Source organism: Schistocerca cancellata, chromosome 3 (assembly GCF_023864275.1).
Source record: "Schistocerca cancellata isolate TAMUIC-IGC-003103 chromosome 3, iqSchCanc2.1, whole genome shotgun sequence".
Lineage (NCBI taxonomy): Eukaryota > Metazoa > Arthropoda > Insecta > Orthoptera > Acrididae > Schistocerca > Schistocerca cancellata.
In genome coordinates this window covers 555,313,170-555,335,016 of record NC_064628.1, presented here as the reverse complement: position 1 = coordinate 555,335,016, position 21,847 = coordinate 555,313,170, and the positions used below count along the sequence as shown (strand labels likewise).

Genomic DNA, 21,847 nt, shown 5'->3' with positions numbered 1-21,847 from the left:
ACACATGTTGACACTCTAGCATGCAAGTTGTTTACAAATATATTTGCAGTTAATACGATTTGCAAGTTCTGCAAAGACACTGTTGTTCCAAAGATTGCATACCATGCTTTATTTTCCTCTCACCTGAATTATGGAATAGAAATTTGGGGAGGGACCACCAAAACAAATTTAAATAAGCAGTTAATACTTCAAAAAAGATCTATAAGATTCATGCCACGGCTAGTTTCCAAATACTGGTGTGCTAACCATCGTAAACATGTACATCCTAAAAGCCTTATTGGTTGTTAAAAGACTGCAGCCCAACATTTGTTCTGATTGGCATAAGTAAAATACCGGAAATAAAAAAAAAAAAGTTACATCAGCAACCACAGAACAGCACTATGAAAAGGGTCCACAATGCAGGTTTAAAATTAGCCAGTGAACTGCCCACTACAGTTACAACCCTTCCCACAATGAAGCTTAAATTTCAGCTAAAGAAATTCCTGTTACAAAATTCCTTTTCCACATTAGAATAATATCATACTTACATGCAGAATAAGAAGTGCTTTGAAAAAATATTAAATATTGTTAAACAAACCATTTTATTTGTAATATAATTATTTTGTTAATCAATGACATATTCAGAAGAATGTATTATTGTGTTATGCATAAGAACTGTAAGCTGTCTTTGTACATATGCAATGAATCATTCGATGTTGTATAAAGTACTATTATTATTATTATTATTATTATTATTTAGTGGAGAGCTTCATGTTTGTGTGTCACTGGATGTTGTGACCAAGAAGGTGTTACTGTGTCTGTAGTTGTACTTTTTCTATATATTTTAAAAATATGTGTCTGCATATTGATGTTATGGTGAGATGCAGGAAGGTTTATGGATTTTGTTGCCAGTCTCCATTGTGAACTGAATATTTTAAAGTTGACTGATAAATTATGCAAAAATGGGCTGAGCTTCTTGTAGTGCCAGTGTTTTTTTTTTTTTGTTTTTGTTTTTTTTTTTTTAAAAAAAGCCTAAAGTGGACTAAGAGTGAACCCCCCATAGTCTACCCATCTAACTGTTTTATACAGTGTCCCTTGGAACTGGAAATAATTTTGTGCTAAGCATGTTGAGTGGCCCATCTCAAGTCATTCAATTCCTCAGGGTTGACATCAGACCTGTATGTCAACTCCGCCAGGATATCAACATATTCCCCTACTGTTATGTTGGAAAAGAAACTAGAGACATCAGAGGACTCTAATTTATCACTGTGTGAGATAAACAGGTGTTTTATCTTATTTACAAGATCCACTGAGTTTGAAATACCATGCTTTGATTTGAATTTGGACTTGCTCTTATTTAAGGTGTCCAGTTTCCTAGCCGGTTTGTAAGGTGAAGCACTGAATGATGGTACAACTGGGTCGATGGTACACCTTTCTTATGTAGTTTAGGAAGCCCATACATTCTAGGAGGCACTGGGTTCATATTAGCTTTGATTCAAAATCTGTAAATATGCTTGTTTCATGCCCACATTCCTGATTTAATCCTAAATTACCAAATACAACTTAATACTTCCCCTCTTCTGAACTTCACATAATCCTCCATTTTTCATCACATTCCACATTGTTCCTTCATATTCCTACTTTTCCTCTATGTATTCACTTATTTTTATTATGTTGTGATTGCCTATATACTCCATATACTCAGTTGTCACACCTGCTAATTCTTTTTAATTGGTTTCTGCATCACTTTCCATGTTTAACACTGCTTGAAATAGTCTTGTCAAGTACTAATTTTGCTTTGTTTTATTTTGTATGTTTATTTTATGTAAACTGTTATATAGGCTCAGTTTTTGAGTATGGTGTTCATGTTTTTCCTGCTCACTGCCTTTATACTGTATTCATTTACTGTACAACGTTTTGCGTTTTAAATTGCATTACCACAACCCAGTCAAGGGTGACATGTACTATATGTCCATGCTACAGTCTAGATGAGTAAAGTCTTTTCCAGTGTTAAACTTAACAAACATTGCAACTTCTTTGGCTATGGTAGTTATATAGCCTGATTATGGCCTAGTAAGCTGAAAAGTGGTTAACTCAATAAATTAATCCTGTATAACATAACCAATATAATGCTTTTCATTTAGTATGACATTTTTCTACCTAGAATCAGCAGAAGAAACAGTTAACATAAAAATTTTACAATTACCGAAAAAGGTGTGTGTATGTTACGTAAGTTATGTTACTATAGTAAAATGATTTTATGAACTAACTACTATGATTTCAAATTTAACTTTCTAGAAAGAATGTAACTACTACTACTACTACTACTACAATAACAATAATAATAATAATTCTATTACTACAAAGACTTAATACAATCAAACTGTGCTGCTGGATCAGTGTAATATACCAAAATCCTAATGGATGAGATTTTAATTTAAGACTGTCTCTACTATTAACAAACTGTAGGTGAGTGATGGACACATATAAAGGCAAACAGTCACACACTAAGTCCTCTTCTCGAAACAGGTAAAATGGTAATTATCAAAAGTTTTAAAAAAACTGAAGTCATTTTGATTCAACGGTTCTCATTATAACTGATGATTCACAAGTAGCAAGTATTTTTAAGAATTTTTTTTCTAAATGTAACAGCAAAAATAGTATTAAATGATTCAGTTGAAGAAGCAAAAATCTATTTTAAAAATGATATTTCACAAAACTTCAAGCAACTATTAACACACCAACATTTGTCACTTAGATTAATAGAACTATAAAAGTCCTCAAAAACAAAGGCTCATATCATGTTGATGTAGTTTCAAACAGAATTCAGGAGTTGTTTTAACTTAACAAGTAATGTCCTTAGTGATGTATGTAATGCTTCACAGACAGTGATTTTTCCACACATATTAAAATATGCAATTGTTAAACCTCTTAATAAGAAAGGTGATGTGAGAGACTTCAATAATTACTGTCCAATTTTCCTACTGACACCTTTTCCCAAAATATTTGAAAAACTAGTGTACTCAAGATAAGCTCTGAGCACTATGGGACTCAACATCTATGGTCATCAGTCCCCTATAACTTAGAACTACTTAAACCTAACTAACCTAAGGACATCACACCAACACCCAGTCATCACGAGGCAGAGAAAATCCCTGACCCCGCCGGGAATCGAACCCGGGAACCCGGGCTCGGGAAGCGAGAACGTGACCGCGAGACCACGAGATGCGGACTCAAGATAAGCCTCACATTTAAGTTGAAACAATTTACTTAGCACATCACAGTTTGGATTCTGGAATGATTGGTCTATAGAGAATGATATTCATGCATTCGATCACAAAATATCAGAAGCCCTAAGTAATTGAGTATTGCCAGCTGGTGTTTTCTGTGGCATTCTCAAGGCATTTGATTGTGTGGGTAATATTACACTCTAAGGAAAACAAGTTTTATCGAACTGATGGCTTTACACACAACTGGTGTGAACTGTATTTAACACGTAGATTGCACAAAGTTGCGCTGAATAATTCAAACAGCAATGTAGGAGAAAGAATTTTAGTGACTAGGGAGAAACCATAAAGGGAGCCCCACACGGTTCAATTTTGGGTCCACTTCTATCCTTCAGTCATGTAAATGACTTTGCAATTAAGATTCATCAAGCAGCATTGGTACTTTTTGCAAAAAGCACTAATTTTGTAACGAATCCAGTTAGAGAGAGAGAGAGAGAGCTACAGAAGAGATTGCCAATGATATTTTTTTAAAGTATAAAGTGTTCTCTGAAAGTGTACATCCCTTAAATTTGGAGAAAACACAATATATTAAGTTCTGTTCAACAGATAGACATACCAAAAATTAATGTAGCATATGAAACTTAAGTCGGGAGATGTTCCAAATTTTAGGATGTATATATTGAAGAAAACTTAAACTGGAGGAAGCGTATTTGAGCTGCTTGAACAATTAAACTCAGTTACTTTTGCTCTTTATATATGTGGTAAACTTTGAAACAAAAAAAATTAATCTGACATATTTTGCACATTTCCACTCAGTCTTATGGGATAATTTGCTAGGTTAACTCATCACTCAGAAAGAAATGAAGTACTGACAGTGCAAAAGCAAAGTGTAAGAATATGTGGTATTCACCTGTGGTTGACATGTAGGTACTCCTTCAAGTAGTTAGGCATTTCAGCTACATTATCATAATATATAAATTCACTAATAAAGTTCATCTAAAATAATTCATAGCAATTTGAGACGCTCAATGATCTCCAAACCTACTAGAGGAAAAATGATCTTTATTCTGTGCCACAGTAGGTGGGGGTGGGGGTGGGGGTGGGGGGGTTTAGAGCATGCAAGGCAGTCTATCATGCCCCAGCTGACACTTGCAGAAGGGTACCACACGGTCTCCAACACATACAAGACTTTCTGGAAAATATATTATTATTGTATTCTATATATTACATTACTATATGTGTTTCTGGGGGGGACACAATAAAGTGTACGTCATATCCCAGGTGCCGAGGAGGCATGGGGGCCCAATAAAGTATTGTGACCCAGGTGCCACTTCACTACGTCACTGCCTTTCTTACCTATTATTAAAGCTGTTAATGGTCAGAAAGGAATTCAGTATGCAGTAACCAAAAATTTTTGTCATTTTAAATCTAACCTAAAACTATTTCTGCTGAACAACTCCTTTTATTCCATGGATTAATTTTTATTTAAGAATTGTAGCCTGCAAAAATAAAAATTATAAAACTAGTTTTTAAGTGAAACTTCCTGCCAGATTAAAGCTGTGTGCCGGACCGAGACTCCAACTCGGGACCTTTGCCTTTTGCGGGCAAGTGCTCTACCATTGAGCACTTGCCCACGAAAGGCAAAGGTCCCGAGTTGGAGTCTCGGTCCGGCACACAGCTTTAATCTGGCAGGAAGTTTCATATCAGTGCACACACTGCTGCAGAATGAAAATCTCATTCTAGTTTTTAAGTGTAGTTGCACAAGTAAGACTAATGAATAACATTTCTGTTCATGTTAATACTAATCACAGATACGTATTCAGTAAACTGACTCATTCCATATTTCATTAACACAACTGATCAAATAATCTACAAAACGCATAACTAAATAATATTGTCAAACTTGTTTTTTGTTTAACAAGATACATCAGCCAACATACAAAAGTAGTTTTGGCTTTTAATTGGATGTTTCTTTTATCCTTTTTCAGTTGTTTGCTTTGCAACTGTCATTTCCACATAATCACATATCCAAGATTTGAGCAGAAAAAGAGGTATGCCATAAATGCTCTACACATGATGCCCAGTAACCCAATTAAAACCAAATAATGACTGTAGGGTAAGGACATTATATACCCTGGATAGAACTTAATATGAAAGGTGAAGCACAGAACTCTGTAGTTTGTTTTTTTATTTTATTTTTTTTTTGTTGCAATTATTTTGGGGATCAGGCAGCATCATAATAAAACTAGAGCTACTAAGAAACTGAATTTCTCTAGTTTTGTAGTGAAGCAACCTAAAACCCAAAATTATTTTATTCAAAATAACATTGTCCATGGAAGATAATGAACTTTTATCAGTAGCCTGCCTTTGCACTCAAACAGAAATCCTGTGATGAATTTAAGGGGATAAAGGTAAAGCACAGTATTAGACAAAGAATGATACATCACCAATTTAATAATCCATTTAGTGCACTATATTAGAAGCAATAACGTGAAACACTGACTTTGTTCTTTTCACCGTCAATGAGAGCGAGTTGTTCCTCGAGTACACGTCGCTTCTCCTCACAGGCATCTCTAACTGCAGTAACCATTTCCTGCCTTCGAGATTCCAGTTGTGCAGCGACATCAGCAAATGTTCTGTTCACCTGATCGAGGCACTGCTCTGCTGCCAAATCCAACCTCTGAAGTTCTTGCCTTACAGCATCTTGAGCCTGCGACAGCTGCAACAAACGAAACAATTTAACATCTTTTATCTGGAGATGATACTTAATATGGCCAAAGAACATGTTAACTTCTCAAACAATTTATGTAAATGCACTAATTACTTTTCTAACTTATGCTTTATTCAATATATAATACTTTAGCAATATAACTCCAACTTCATTCATATCTGTAGGGATATAAGCATTACAATTAAAAGCATTTTATTATTATTTTTTATTCCATAATATCACTAACGTATCTCTCATAAAATTTCAAAAAGTATCATTACCATTTTGATGATCAATCTTAAGATTGGTTTTCTGCAGTTCTTAATTCCCATCACTTGCCCATTATTCTTAAATTCAACATAACTGCTGCAGCCTACACAATAAACAATCTGTTATTAATTCAGTGTAGGATATGTTGAACAGCCAAGATTGCTAATGCTAATACCAATGCTGCTTGGAATGTTGGTGTGACAGAAATGTTCAAAACTCATATTTGGCTGTCGAGGAGGAGGAGAAAGCTGCTTAAAGTTGCTTTGCACAAATGCCTGTCACATTGCCTCACTCCAAGACACACCCAAGAGATTTAGAATGTTGATAGTGATCTGTCCATTGGACAGGATCATTATGTCTAAATCCACATTACATTTATACTCTTCAGACTACCATAAGGTGCTTGGCAGAAGGTATGTCCCACTGTACCAGTTATTAGGATTTCTTCTTGTTTCATTTGTGTATGGAGCATGGAAAGAGTGTTTGAATGCCTCACAATACATATGTGAGCGATATATAGGGGGTTGTAGTATATTCCTAGAGTAATCATTTAAAGCTGGTTCTTGAAATTTTGTTAATAGACTTTCTTGGGATATTTTTAAGTCTATCTTAAAGAGTCTTCCAGTTCAGTTCCTTCAATACATGTGTGATACTCTCCAATGGATCAAACAAACCTATGACCATTCATGCTGCCCTTCTTTGTATATTGTCAATATTCCCTGTTAGTCCTATCAGGTATGGATCCCACACACTCGAACAATATTGTAGAACCGGCTGTATGAGTGATTTGTAAGCAATATCCTTTGTAGACTGATTGCGCTTCCACGGTATTCTACCTCTAAACCAAAGTCTACCACCTGCTTTACTCTAACTGAAACTGTGTGATCATTCTATTTCACATCCCTACAAAGTGTTACACCTAGGTATTTGTATGAGTTGGCCAATTCGAGTAGTGACTAATTGATATTATAATCATAGGAACTATGGTTTTTTCATTTTGTGAAGTGCAAAATTTTACACTTCTGAACATTAACGCAAGTTTCCAATCCGTGCACCACTTTGAAATCTTAGTAATATCAGACTGAATATTTATGCAGCTTCTTTCAGATAGTACATCATTATAGATAACTGGATCATCCACAAAAAGCCTGATTTTACTTTTAATATTGCATGCTAGGTCATTAATATACAATCAAAATATCCACGGGTGTACTGCCGGTCTACAGTGTCCAATGGGCACAATATTTCAGCGATCATACATGTCGCCATCATCAGGTGAACTGACGGACTGAGCTCCTGTGAACGTACCGGCACGGAGATCCGTACGCTATAGCTGCTCAGGGGGAATTGGGTTCGGTCGCGGCGGCGGCCGATTTAAATACTCTTCGCCCGCGGCGCGCTCACTCCGCCGTCCGTGCCCCGCGCCACGGTCGCGCGGTGGAACAGATTGCGACGGCGTCTGAGATGACGTCGGTGTGATGGCTCTGTCCGCCGTGGTCGTCACAACTATACGTTTGCTCGATTTGCTCTTGATTAACCCAATCACTGGTTCCCAAGCCTTGCTAAGATTATAGCCACAGTCACGGTTTATGAGGTCGTCATTGGTGCGAATTTCGATGGCCTCTCTAACAACGCTGTCCCAGTATCTCGACGTCTGTACCAGAATCTTCGTGCGTTCATACTCCATAGCGTGATTTTCCGACAAGCAATGATCAGCGACCGCCGACTTGCTGCTGAACAGGTTGCAGCTCGACTTCCGCCTGAATCAGCTGAGGAAATACGTCGTGAAACTTGTCGTGCGTTGACGAAATCCAAGCCGATGTAGTCAAATATCACCAGTAAAGAGAGGGGGGCCATTCGCGATCTGAAATTGTTGTCTTACCAGCTGACAAAGGCAATGCTACAGTTGTTGTCTCCCAAAAGGACTACACTGATAAGATGCAGAGCCTGCTAAATGACGATTCCTACCGGAAGATCAGCGTTGATCCTACCAAGAAGGTGGAGAACACCCTGCGAGAGTCACTAGAATAGTTAAGTCAGAAGTTTGACGAGAAGACCACTGAACTTTTTAGGCATGTCTTAACTTCCACGTATTTTCGTTTTAACGGAGAATACTACGAACAGACGTAGGGAGTCGCCATGGGTAGCCCACTCTCACCGGTGGTAGCGAATTTGTGCATGGAGAACTTCGAGGAGGAAGCCCTATCGTCATCCGAATGGAAACCTACTTCCTTTTTCCGTTACGTGGACGACACGTTCGTCATCTGGCCACATGGTATGGATAAACTACTTTACTTCCTTGCACATCTAAACTCCATACACCCCAACATCAAATTCACTATGGAGACTGAAACGGAGGGTAAATTACCTTTCCTTGACGTCTTGGTCAAGAGAAGGGCTGACGGCACCCTAGGTCATGGGGTGTATCGGAAGACAACGCACACTGATCTGTATTTGCACGCAGACAGCTGCCACCACCCTTCACAGAGGAATGGGGTACTTAAAACTCTAGTACATAAGGCGCGCACTATCTCTGACGCAGAGAGTCTACCCCAGGAACTGGAACATCTGAGAACTGTATTTCGAAAAAAATGGGTACTCAGAGTGGCAAATTCAACGTGCTCTCCGCCCAACCACTACAGCAGAACCTGTGGAGATGGATGAAATCACGAGGGAGGAGGTAGGCACTGCGTTTATTCCATATACAGGCGCGCTCTCGGGGAAAATCGCGCGCATTTTGAAGAAACATCGGGTCGGAACTGTGTTTCGTCCTCCGAATAAAACTCGTGCACTGGTGAGGAGCGCCAAAGATGACCTCGGTTTGAGGAAGGCCGGCGTGTACCAGATTCCGTGTCAATGTGGCAAGTCGTATATTGGTCAGACGATGCGTACCGTCGAGGATCGACGCCGTGAACACCAGAGGCACACTCGACTGATGTATCCGAGCAAGTCGGCGGTCGCTGAACATTGCTTGTCGGAAAACACGCTATGGAGTACGAACGCACGAAGATTCTGGTACAGACGTCGAGATACTGGGACAGCGTTGTTAGAGAGGCCATCGAAATTCGCACCAATGACGACCTCATAAACCGTGACTGTGGCTATAATCTTAGCAAGGCTTGGGAACCAGCGATTGGGTTAATCAAGAGCAAATCGAGCAAACGTATAGTTGTGACGACCACGGCGGACAGAGCCATCACACCGACGTCATCTCAGACGCCGTCGCAATCTGTTCCACCGCGCGACCGTGGCGCGGGGCACGGACGCCGGAGTGAGCGCGCCGCGGGCGGAGGGTATTTAAATTGGCCGCCGCCGCGACCAAACCCAGTTCCCCCTGAGCAGCCATAGCGTACGGATCTCCGTGCCGGCACGTTCACAGGAGCTCAGTCCGTCAGTTCACCTGATGATGGCGACATGTATGATCGCCGAAATATTGTGCCCGTTGGACACTGTAGGCCGGAGTACACCCATAGATATTCTGATTATCAAATACGCCGGGAGAAACTCAAGAATCACATTAATATACAACATGAACAGCAAGGGTCCCAACACATATCCCTGGGGCACACCGGAAGTTACTTCTACATCTAACGATGACTCTCCAACCAAGATGACATGCTGTGTCTTCCCTAGCACAGTTCTCAATCCAGTCACAAATTTCACTTAATACACCATATGATCACACTTTTGACAATAAGTGTAAGTGTGGTACTGAGTCAAATGCTTTTTGGAAATCAAGAAATACAACATCTAGCCCATTGGCTTGATCCACTATGTTTTGTGAGAAAAGGTCAAGTTGTGTTTCATATGATTGTTGTTTTCGGAATCCATGCTGGTTTACACTGTGGAGGGCATTCTGTTAAAGATACCTCATTATGTTTGAGCTCACTACCTTCTTGTAGACAGTGTAATCTGTGCCTTTTTCCAATAGCTGGGCATGGTTTTTTGTTCAATGGATCTACGATAGATTATAATTAGAAGAGGGGCAAACTCACCTACAATTTTAGTACAGTATCTGACAGATTCCATCGGGCCCTCGAGCTTTGTTCAATTTTAAGGATTTCAACTGTTTCCTAATACCACTAACATTAATACGCTTCACAGTCCTCTTCGTACTATTTGAGAGTAGTAGACTGTGTGCCTGTATTGGATTTCACCCTCTCCTTTCCCTTTCAGCCTTGATAATACAACATTAAGGTGTACAAGCAGGATTGCCTCATTTGCTCCCGCTCCCGATTTCCTGAGTATGGGACTGACTTCTGACTTCAGTGAAGTTAATGTAATATTGATAATCTAAATACAATTGAAAAAAAGAATTATTATGGTTCGAACACATAAGAATCCTTAGCTTTCATCACAAAAATTAAATGTCTCAATTCCATTTGTTTTAGTAACAATCACAATCCCCAGAAACTGCAAGAACCAAGTTGAATGCGGCAACCAAGTGCGATAAAGGCTGACAGGCATCAACTAAGTCAGAACGCTGTCGCATGGTGAGTTCCTTTGAAAAGTGCTTGAAGCTACCAGATGTCTTGGAGGAAGTTTAAATTAATTTTGTGTGTGTGTGTGTGTGTGTGTGTGTGTGTGTGTGTGTGTGTGTGTGAACTCTAACTTCACACTCCTTGTTAGAGATGCTGGGGGACAGGGAACTGCAGAAGTCAACCAATACTGGCTTTTTTCCAAATTGGTACCTGCCATGGCGCCCCCCGATTATAACCACAGGTCTCATAGAAGCCCAGATGACTGTCCCCCGCCGGCCGCTGTGACCGAGCGGTTCTAGGTGCTTCAATCCGGAACCGCGCTGCTGTAACAGTCGCAGGTTCGAATCCTGCCTCGGGCACGGATGTGTGTGATGTCCTTAGGTTAGTTAGGTTTAAGTAGTTCTAAGTCTAGGGGACTGATGACCTCAGTTGTTAAGTCCCACAGTGTTCAGAGCCATTTGAACCATTTCACTGTCCCCCATAGCATAACCCCATCCACCTGTGTCCAGGTGCTGTGCATCCAAAATTGTGCTGAACACGTTCTCTGAAAATTATTACGAGCAGTTAATTAATGTGCCCACGTTAATAGTAAACGGTTGTGAAAACACACTTGAACTCTGAGCAACAATTAGTATTGAGCTAATAACGAGCATCAAAACGCATACAGTGATTAGTGAACACAGGGTTGTCGTAGCGAGATTGAATACTGTAATCCAGAAATCGTCCAAAAATAAACAAAAATATTCCTATTAATAAAAAGCTCTCCTGAGACAATCTCCACTCTTTTGAAATTAACAATGTAAGTGTAGACCAGATGTTGCTTGAATTCAAAGAAATAATATCGGCAACAATAGAGAGATTTATACCAAATTAACATATGACAGAGCTAATCCTCCTTGGTACACAGAACACGCTTGCAGAAGCAACGAAAAACGCACGCCAAACTTAAACGGACGCAAATCTCTAAGATTCGCGATCTTTTACAGAAGCTCGAAATTTAGCGTGGACTTCAATGCGAGATGCTTATAATAGTTTCCACAACGAAACTCTGTCTCGATACCTGGCAGAAAATCCCAAGAGATTCTGGTCGTATTTGAAGTATGCTAGCGGCAAGATATATCAATGTCTTCTCTGCGCGATAACAATCGAGATACTATGGAAGACAGTGCTGCCAAAGCAGAGTAATTCAACACAGTTTCCGAAATTCCTTCACCAAAGACGACGAAGTAAATATTCCAGAATTCGAATCAAGAACAGATGCCAACATGAGTAACGTACAAGGGGATATCCTCGGAGTACTGAAGCAACTTAAATCACTTATTAAAAGCAAGTCTTCCGGTCCAGACTGTATATCAGTTAAGTTCCTTTCAGAGTAAGCTGGTAAAAGAGCTACATACTTAACAATCATATATATCCCTTCGCTAGACGAAAGATCTGTGCCCAAAGAGTGGAAACTTGCACAAGCCAAACCTATAGTCAAGAAAGGTAGTAGGCTGGGCTCTGAGCACTATGCGACTTAACTTCTGAGGTCATCAGTCGCCTAGAACTTAAAACTAATTAAATCTAACTAACCTAAGGACATCACACACACCCATGCCCGAGGCAGGATTCGAACTTGCGACCGTAGCGGTCGCTCGGTTCCAGACTGTAGCGCATAGAACAGCACGGCCACTGCGGCCGGCGAAAGGTAGTAGGAGTAATCCACTAAATTACAAGCCCATATCAATAACGTCGATATGCAGCAAGATTTTGGAACATATATTATGTTCGAACATTATAACTTACCTCGAAGAAACGGTCTAGTGACACACAGTCAACACGGATTTTGACAACATCCGACTTGTTAGACACAACTAGCTCTTTACTCATACGAGGTGTTACGTGCTATTGACAAGGGAAGTCAAATTCATTCCGTACATCTAGATTTCCAGAAGGCTTTTGACATTGTGCCACACAAGCAGATTCTACCGAAATTGCGTTCTTATGGAATAGTCTCAGTTATGTGACTGGATTCGTGATTTCGTGTCAGAGGTAGTAATTAACGGAAAGTAGTAATCGACGGAAAGTCATTGAGTAAAACAGAAGTGATTTCTGGCGTTCCCCGAGGTAGTGTTATAGGCCCTTTGTTGTTCTTTATCTATATAAACGATTTTGGAGACAATCTGAGCAGCCGTCTTAGGTTGTTCGCAGATGAAGCTGTCGTTTATCGACTAGTAAAGCCATCAGATGATAAAAACAAATTGCAAAACGATTTAGAAACGATATCTGTATGGTGCGAAAATTGACAATTAACCCTAAATAACGAAGAGTGCTAGAAGTTATTCATTAAACTTCAGTTATACGATTAATCAGTCAAATCTAAAGGCCGTAAATTCAATTAAACAATTAGGAATTACAATTACGAACAACTTAAATTGGAAGGAACGCATACAAAATGTTGTGGGGTAGGCTAACCAAAGTCTGCGTTTTACTGGTAGGACATCTAGAAAATGTAACAGATCTACTAAAGGGACTGCCTACACCACGCTTGTCCGTCCTCTTTTAGAATACTGCTGCGCAATGAGGGATCCTTACCAGGTAGGACTGACTGAGTACATCGCGAAAGTCCGAAGAGGGGCAGCACGTTTTGTATTATCGCGAAATATGGGAGAGAGTGTTACTGAAATTATACAGGATTTGGGGTGCACATAAAAAAAAGGTGATTTTCGTTGCGGCGGAATCTTACCGAAATTTCATTCATCAACTTTCTCTTCCGAATGCGAAGATATTGTTGACGCTGACATACATAGGGAGTAACGATCACCATAATAAAGTACGGGAAATCAAGGCTCGCACGGAAAGATATGATGTTCGTTTTTTCCGCGCGCTGTACAGTATAGGAATAATAGAGAATTGTTGTGAAGTTGGTTCTATAAACCCTCTGCCAGGTACTTAAATGTGATTTGCAGAGTATCCATGTAGACGTAGATGTACATGTTAGCCCCTCACTTCCACGTTCTGTGATGAGGCGTGGATGTCTAACACATAGTTGCCTACTCATCGTTTCACCATCCTTACACCACTTTCCGCAGGTGCTCACAACAGTAGAACACGAGCATCCTACAAGCTTCACTTTTCCGAGATGCTCATTCCAAGGTGCAGGAGCATAACAATCTGCACTTTGTCAGTGGATTTCCCCTTTGCAGCTCATATCATCATATGAGTGATTCTCTATTCAGCTTATAAATTTCATTGCTGTGTTGTGCGCCCGCAGTGCCACCAAGCAACGTTCAGTCTCATGTAGGGTGATCATTATAACATTTTGAATTATTGTATGCACGTGCCTTTGCTGCATTAAATAACAAAAATGACACCCTTGGATTTCATCGCCAATATTCACATGTTATTTGTACTCTAGAGTGTAATACTGACGTTCATGTACAACTCTTGAAAGGTTTGTAGATAAATCTCCAGAGAACTTTTTTTAGGATCATTTTGACTATTTATTAACCAATAATAGACCGAGATATCGATTACAAAATTTTCCAGTAGTGTCATTATCACTGAATTTGTTGTATGATGATCTGCTTGTGTAACAGTCATTCATTCTCCTTCAGCTATCTTGGGATTTTCTGACTCTCTTGGTAAACGTTGTAAACTAGGAGTGTCCTCCTGCTCCTCCTTCAAATAATAGGATTGGTGACTTCACATGGCATGACATACATTTATTTTCATAATATATGGCAAAAACTTAAGGATGAAACACACGTGGCCAAGTAGTGTTTCATGCATGATACTTTCTATTACATAAACAATAATACACATAATGATTTTTTTCGAAATGACAGCATCTTAATTGGATAAAATTTCTATAAATTGATAGAACTTCTACCAACAGTTCACCTATTTACCACTATGACTGAGCTTTCCCTGTTCTAGTACGAGGAGAATCATGGAATGCTATGTCATCAACATAATGTTCACTGAAACATGAGAAATAATCTCTTCGATACTCACAAACATCACGCACAAGTGCTGTTAAAGCAAAACTTAACCATTTGTGTTCCATTCACAATTCAGACCTTGCTTAACACAACTATTTTTTGTTCATTTTGCACTTAACCAAAAACATTTCTGTTTGCTCATGTTAGTATCATGTATAAAGCATTTATCAAAACAAAGATTGTTTCGAACACCACAGCGCTCAGCTAGGCATGGCCTTGTTGGAAGTGGTATGCTGTTTCCTTCCTCTGACCGATAAACTGACTTACCTAGCCAGTTATAAGGAGAACTACAGTTTGATGTGGATTATGAACCACGTTTAAAAATAAATTTTCGCTAACAGTGGCATAGTTCCCCTGATCATCCATATTCTACAACCTTGTTTGATATATACAACACACACACACACACACACACACACCTCTACTATTTTCATTTTTATATCACCATGGACTTTATTAACTATTTTACCCTGGATGGGTATGAACAATAATTTACATATTTTATATTAGATTCAGCTTTAGGACGTTACATTTATTATTTTAATATGTGTTCAACAGCTGTGTAAAAATTCATCTAAACAACAACAAAAAATGGCATTAAATATGGTCTCCACCACTCACTAATTCTTGACACATAAATGTTGGGTTATGTTCTACACTGCCAATGCTGTTGTCACTAGAGGGAATTTGATCACATATTATTTAGTAACATTCCTCTTCTGTCATCCTTTTTTGGCTGGATATACTGCATACAACAGAATCATGGTTGTTAGTGCGAATAATTACACAAAGTTGTCTAAAGTATAAAAAATTGTATTTAAATAAAAATAATATTCCTACTACATTTTTGGAACGTCAACATCTGAGAATATAAGCAATTACAGAAAACACTTGTATATTGAAGTATTATATACACTGGGTCCTTTATATATATATATATATATATATATATATATATATATATATATATATATATATTATGTGTGTGTGTGTGTGTGTGTGTGTGTAGTACATAAATAGTATAGAAGTTAGAGAACAAACCTTTGATATGCAGTCATTGGCCTTGTACAGTAGAATTTCAGACATTCGCTTGATGGCTATTGAGAATGGTATGATTGTGTGTTCACAGTTCATTACTGCTGTACTGTGGTTGCCTCCAGTGCACTGAGTGCAAAAGACAGTATCACACGTCTCGCAGAACAACAGTTCCTACAAAGCATTTAACCACCTCTTAATTCCAGGTCACATTTCAACATACAGTGTTACAATATTCATAAGACTATTTCTATACATGTTACATATTTCATTCATTGTGTCGTATCTTAATGCTACATAATCAACAAAACAAACCCACTGAACTCTTGAGATAAATGAAATAGGTTGATACACACAAATGAACCAAACACTTACTTGGTTAATGTGCACCGAGCATTTTGGAATGACTTCCCTTCGTTGTCTGCTCATGAGGTCGAGCAACTGGTTAACGAGGAAAGAAGGTGGCAAAGCGCTCACACCTCCCCGTGGGATGGCAATCAATTCACGACAGATGGGGCAACGAAAGGCCCCAGTATCACGCGTCTGTGATGCAGCAATGCGTGAGAGGCAGTGCAGGCATACGGTGTGGGAACACGGCAGCAACTTCGGTGTGTGCTCACCGCCGTCGTACATGCCTGCACAGAGAAACACGTGCACTATATGATTTTTGGAGCGATAATAATATGCTAATGAGGACTAAAGAAAGCAATAATGGGTAATGGTGATGATGCTTACGGCGAAGAACCAAGTATAACTATAGCGTAAAGTAGGGAAACAATACGAAACGTAAGTCTGCATTGTCCTTATTAAGGAAGACTAGGTAGGGTCTAGCGTTCCGTCAGTGATGATACAGCACAAGCTTGGATTAGAATTGGACTGGATAGGAAATTGGGTCATTTCCTTTTCAAAGGAACCATGCTTGCATTTGCTAGATTTCGTGAAATCACTGAACCCTTACTGTAAATTCCTGCTGCTCTCAAATCCCGTGTCTTAATCACAGTGCCACCAAATTTAGTATGGTGATAGAGCTCGTAGTGATGACTGACAATTGTGCTCATATAAGCATTGTTTCTGAAGTTTCAATTGTGAACAAGTCAAGTACGTACTAACAGTGAATAATAGCTATTAAACTACTACTAAAAGAAATAATAACAGTTATCATTGATGATAATGGCTGCTTAATCTACCTGGGCTAAAGGCTACAAGTGGACATATTACACTGTCGGTGGAAAATGAATTATTCTTTGCTTAAAGCAAGGCAAACAGATAACTAAACTGGGTATCATATTTACTTTTAATTTCGGAGGATTCTCAATTTACTTCCTTACGTCTGCATGCAATTTTTCAATTACATTTCGATGAGGATGTAAGGTCACATCGCTAAATTACAGAGTAGCTTTCAAGTCTACAAGAAAATTAATTAGTTTTTATTGCGATTCTATAAAACCAGCCATGAAAAAGGAATGAGGTAGTCAAGACGCTGAGAATGAAAATTAGTAGAAGTAATATCGCGAATGGTAGTTATCCCTACTAAATAATGGAGATTGCAGTATAATAGTCGGCAAAAGTGGTCAGAGATACTAGCCCACTGGCTGGTGATTTACACACTGTGTACGGATCCCGAGTTTCACGAGCCATGCGTTGCACATGGATCTTGAGATAACTCGTGTTTTCTACAAGCTGTCTGTAGGTGCCATCTGCTGTGATATATTGATGTACTTTAACGACTTCATCTATTTAGGTGTTTACACCAGTAGTCAATGTCGCAAACTAACTGCCTTCATGTACCTTTTTCATATTAAGCATTCTGATTGTATTTTGATATTACTAATTTGTCTTGAACTTATCCCTGCTTTTAGAGTTAGCCCTATTCATAAAACGAAAGGAAATGAACAAATTTAAAATACTTTCGGAAGTATTTGACAATGATCATTCGAAGCGGCGGCTTGTGCAAAATTTTACGAAATGTGCCTATTGCCTTTTGGCTTACAAAGTAGTAATCGTAATTAAATCATTTAACATTACAAGAAATTAATAAAAATTAAAGAAAAAATTGTGGAAGCAGCAGGAATCGTCCCCCACTAATCTGCGATTTCGCACTCTCAACTTCTCAGCTACCACGCCATTCCGAAAATCAGCGCTCAAAACCTCGTATTCTATGCGTAAATCTTTAGAGAGCGTCTTACTTTTTCGTTTGGCCCACTCAGGCGAAATATTCTAGGGACTTGAAAGGGGTATCTCCCTGCGTCTGTTCATATCGTCCGAGCCAAATTCGGACAGCCTCGTCCCACGCTCTCTGAAAACACTCACATACTTTTTTTTTTAAAAAAAAGGTCGCATTTGCAACTTTTGCTGCATTAATTTCATTTGTTCACGGCTAGTTTCAGCCTTCTAGGACCATTTCGAGTGATTTTGTGGTTCTGTAACAGAAAACTATATATACTGAAATGTCTACATCTTTAAATGTGTGTCCTCTAGTCGGTTAGGTTCACAACTGCTGTCTTGTTGTTTTGATAATTCGATATTTACAAAGGTTTCAAACCAACAAGGCAGCATTTACAAACAATTGCTTAACAATGTGAAGTATAAAATAGAAAAAAATGTTGGTAACAGCAAGGGTCGAACCTGGGCCAACGAATTGCCAGTTACTGCAGCTGAACTATACACCCACAGAGCAGTCACTGCAATTGCTTCTCAAAAGCCCCTCATGCTCTATGCTCGCACATTACGTTACACCGTAGTTTGTGCGGTGAGCAACGTAGCACCCATAGTGTCGGGAGGAACGATGTCACGTCAGAGAAAGCGTAGGCATCGAGAGCAAGCGCAGTCGAAAACAGACAGCTGTGTCCCTTCTCTGAGTTGATCGAAGCCAGGCTGACGATCATTTTAGCTCTGCAGTTGGTTTCAAGATATCGCAGAGGGAGCACTACGAAACATGTTTTAGTCCGTTTTATTTGCATAACAGTGCACATGAGAAGAGAAATGGCGTAATTTTAATGTGATTTCGGCTCGCATACGAAGAAAAATGGTGTAATTTTAGAGCGATTTCCAGCTCGTATTCGAAGAGATATGGGATAATTATAGAGCGATATTTACAGCGTGCTGCAGCACATTAGCACATGATAACAGGCCACCACTGATTATTCAGACGTTCCTAGTGACAATGAAGATCCAGGTGACAGTCTGCACGAATGTTTCTATGGTTCTGAGGGCGATTTTAGTGAGGGTGACATCATTAGATCTGTAAAGAAGCATAAGTGGCAATGTTTTCACGTAATTCTGACAATAACGAAGAGCGTAGCCTTCCTTTTTATATGTCTTTTGATGGTGATTGTGTCAGTGTGGTTTTTTTTCTGTACTCAGGTGACACGAATAGTTAAGTGTTGAAAAGATAAGATATGAAATATCATCTACTAACCATGAGAATAGTCTTGCGAAACTCCAACAATTTTTTGAGTCCCCATTAAAAAAAAGGATAGACACACAGAGAGAGAGAGAGAGAGAGAGAGAGAGAGAGAGACAGAGGGAGAGATGTGATTCAAAACCTGGGAACTTTTAAATTCACTGTATTACAATACTTCATATTACTTCTCTCACGTTCATTCAGACACTCAAACACACAGATTCCTAAATCATTACTGTCGTCTGAGTGTAAAATAAATTATCTATCTTTCGCTTGAGCCTTTGTCCCGCAGTTTGCGCAGGGTCAGCCGGGTGCCCTTCCTGCCGCCCCCTGGGACGGAATCAGTGTACCCCAGCTGTGTGCACATAGTGTAAGTCATGAAATTGTGCGAACGTGTTTCAAACGTCTGCGAGTCGTGTAACTGAGGCTGGGACCAGCCCGGTATTCACTTAGTGGGATATGGAAAACTGCCTAAAAACCACATCCAGGCTGGCTGGTACACCGACCTTCGTCATTAATCCGCCGGGCGGATTCGATCCGGTGCCGGCGCGCCTACCAGAGTCCAGGAAGCAGTGCATTAGCGTTCTCGGCTAACCTGTCGGGTGTTTAAAATAAACTACTACATCAGGGCCGGCCAAACGCTGCACAGTGTGCAGACGTGCGGAAGTGCTGCACATGTGCGACAGCGACATCTGTTATTAGACATATGTCCTAAACGAACGGCGGCGGTTCCACTTCCCTGTTTATGTGGCACAAACAAGAGCGCAACATACCCATTCTCGTATACCCATGATGACAGTAGCCTTAACAGAGAAGTACTGAGAAAAGGCAAGTACTGTGAAAAAGCAAAGGACGGGAGATCTATGTTCCCAGTCGTTTAAAAATGAAAGGGAACTGCAATTCTTTTTTGTAGCCGTTGATGAAAACTCACAGTGTTTGCTGTGCCGCTGAATAATAGGCGGCCAGCTTAAGTTTTCAATTGAAAGACACTAAAATACATATCACAAAGACGAGTGTAGTGTACTCAACAGTGAAGAACGGCAAGCAAAATTAAATGTCCTTAAGAAAATTGATGAGACACATCAACTCGATTTTACTGTACGTCAAAGTAACTGATACTTCTTGAACTCTTAGTTTCTTGTGTTACATTTATGTCTATTTTACTCTACGCTGTACAATGTAATGTTTTCAATTTTCCAGAATGATAACCACACTAAATCTTCACTGCGAGCAAGTTTTAAAATCGCATTAAGAATTGCACAATCTAGAAAACCCTTTTCCGAAGGGGAGTTTGTGAAAGGGTGTCTGATTGATGCTGCAGAACTTGTGTCCCACGAACGTTAGCAGGTTTCAAGAAATCAGTCTATCCAAACAAACAGTGACAAGACGTATCAGTGCTATGGCCTGCGATGTGCACAGGCAGCTAATGAATAAGGCTAAAGACTTTGTTGCTTTCTCTGTTGCGCTCGATGAAGCAACAGACCTTATAGATACAGCCCAGGTTGTGACATACATACGAGGTGTCGATAACGCACTTTGTGTAACAAGAGGACGTTTTGGACTTGGTACCTTTGTAAGGGACTACTACAGGTGCGGACTTACTCTAAGCTGTCGAGCAAGCGATTGATGGTGTCGGTATGGACTGGAATCGGTTAGTCTCAGTGACCACAGATGGAGCACCATCAATGCAAGGCCATCAGAGAGGACTCATATCACGGATGCGCAAAAAGCTAGGGCGCACAGACGAGACGTTGTATGGAATTCACTGCATTCTGCATCGAGAGGCGCTTTGTGCGAAATCAGTAACGTTAGCAAACGTTATGCAAATACTGTAAACTATCTGAAGACACATGGGCTTACGCATCGTCAGTTTCGGCGGTTCTTGGAGGAATTAGGAGCGGAGTACTATGGCTCAGTCGAGGTAAAATGCTGAAAATATTTTTTGATTTACGTTTGGTCATAGTAACATTCTTACACGAGAAGGGAAAAAGTGAACCTATGTTGGAAGACCCTTGTTGGATATCAGACGTGGCATTTCTCGTGGACATCACGTCTCACATGAACAGCCTGAACGTCAGTTTGCAAGGTGAAAATAATTTAATTTCTGACATGGTGGAAAAAGTAAATGCCTTTGAAAGGAAGCTTGCGTTTTGGGAGAGCCAGCTATTGACAGAAATCACTGCACATTTCCCGACTCTTGGACTGGTCCATGAAAGTGCTAGATTTCAAGAATACTTGTCAATAATTGTAAGATTTAAGGAACAGTTTCGAGCACGATTTGTAGATATTACGAGTTTGTCTCCTGTCATTCGCCTCTTTGCTCGACCGTTCTCGTCATCAGTTGAAGATGCTCCGAATGGTCTACAGATGGAACTGATCGACCTACAGTGCAATAAAAGACTGAAGGACAAGTTCTTTGCAGTGCGAAGTAAAAAAGAATTCTATGAAAATTTTTCACAACAAGAATTTCCACGCCTGCACCGAGAAGCCGCGAGAGTTATGTCCACGTTCGGGTCGACATATGTTTGTGAAAGATTTTTCTCGGTGATGAAAATGAATAAATCAAGGTTTCGATCAAGCATAAGTGATGAAAACCTTCGCAACTGCTTGCGTTTGTCAATGAGCCGTGCTTTTGTGCCCGATATTAACTTTATCATTTCTCATGAACAGTGATACTATAGTCTGGAGCCGCGCGACCGCTACGGTCGCAGGTTCGAATCCTGCTTCGGGCATGGATGTGTGTGATGTCCTTAGATTAG

At 39.7% G+C, this 21,847-nt stretch overlaps 1 protein-coding gene across 4 annotated transcripts in view; it reads right to left on the bottom strand.

Moving 5' to 3' along the window:
- Positions 1-21,847, bottom strand: part of LOC126175395 (tripartite motif-containing protein 2-like) — a 412,180-nt gene that overhangs the window by 28,509 nt on the left and 361,824 nt on the right. For all 4 annotated transcript variants that reach the window (XM_049922183.1, XM_049922182.1, XM_049922184.1 and 1 more), the window contains exons 3-5: positions 16,061-16,320; positions 15,692-15,859; positions 5,710-5,925 (exon numbers count right to left, since the gene is read on the bottom strand). In XM_049922183.1, coding sequence (XP_049778140.1) covers positions 5,710-5,925; positions 15,692-15,859; positions 16,061-16,320 — 644 coding nt within the window. The remainder of the gene's footprint in view (positions 1-5,709; positions 5,926-15,691; positions 15,860-16,060; positions 16,321-21,847) is intronic.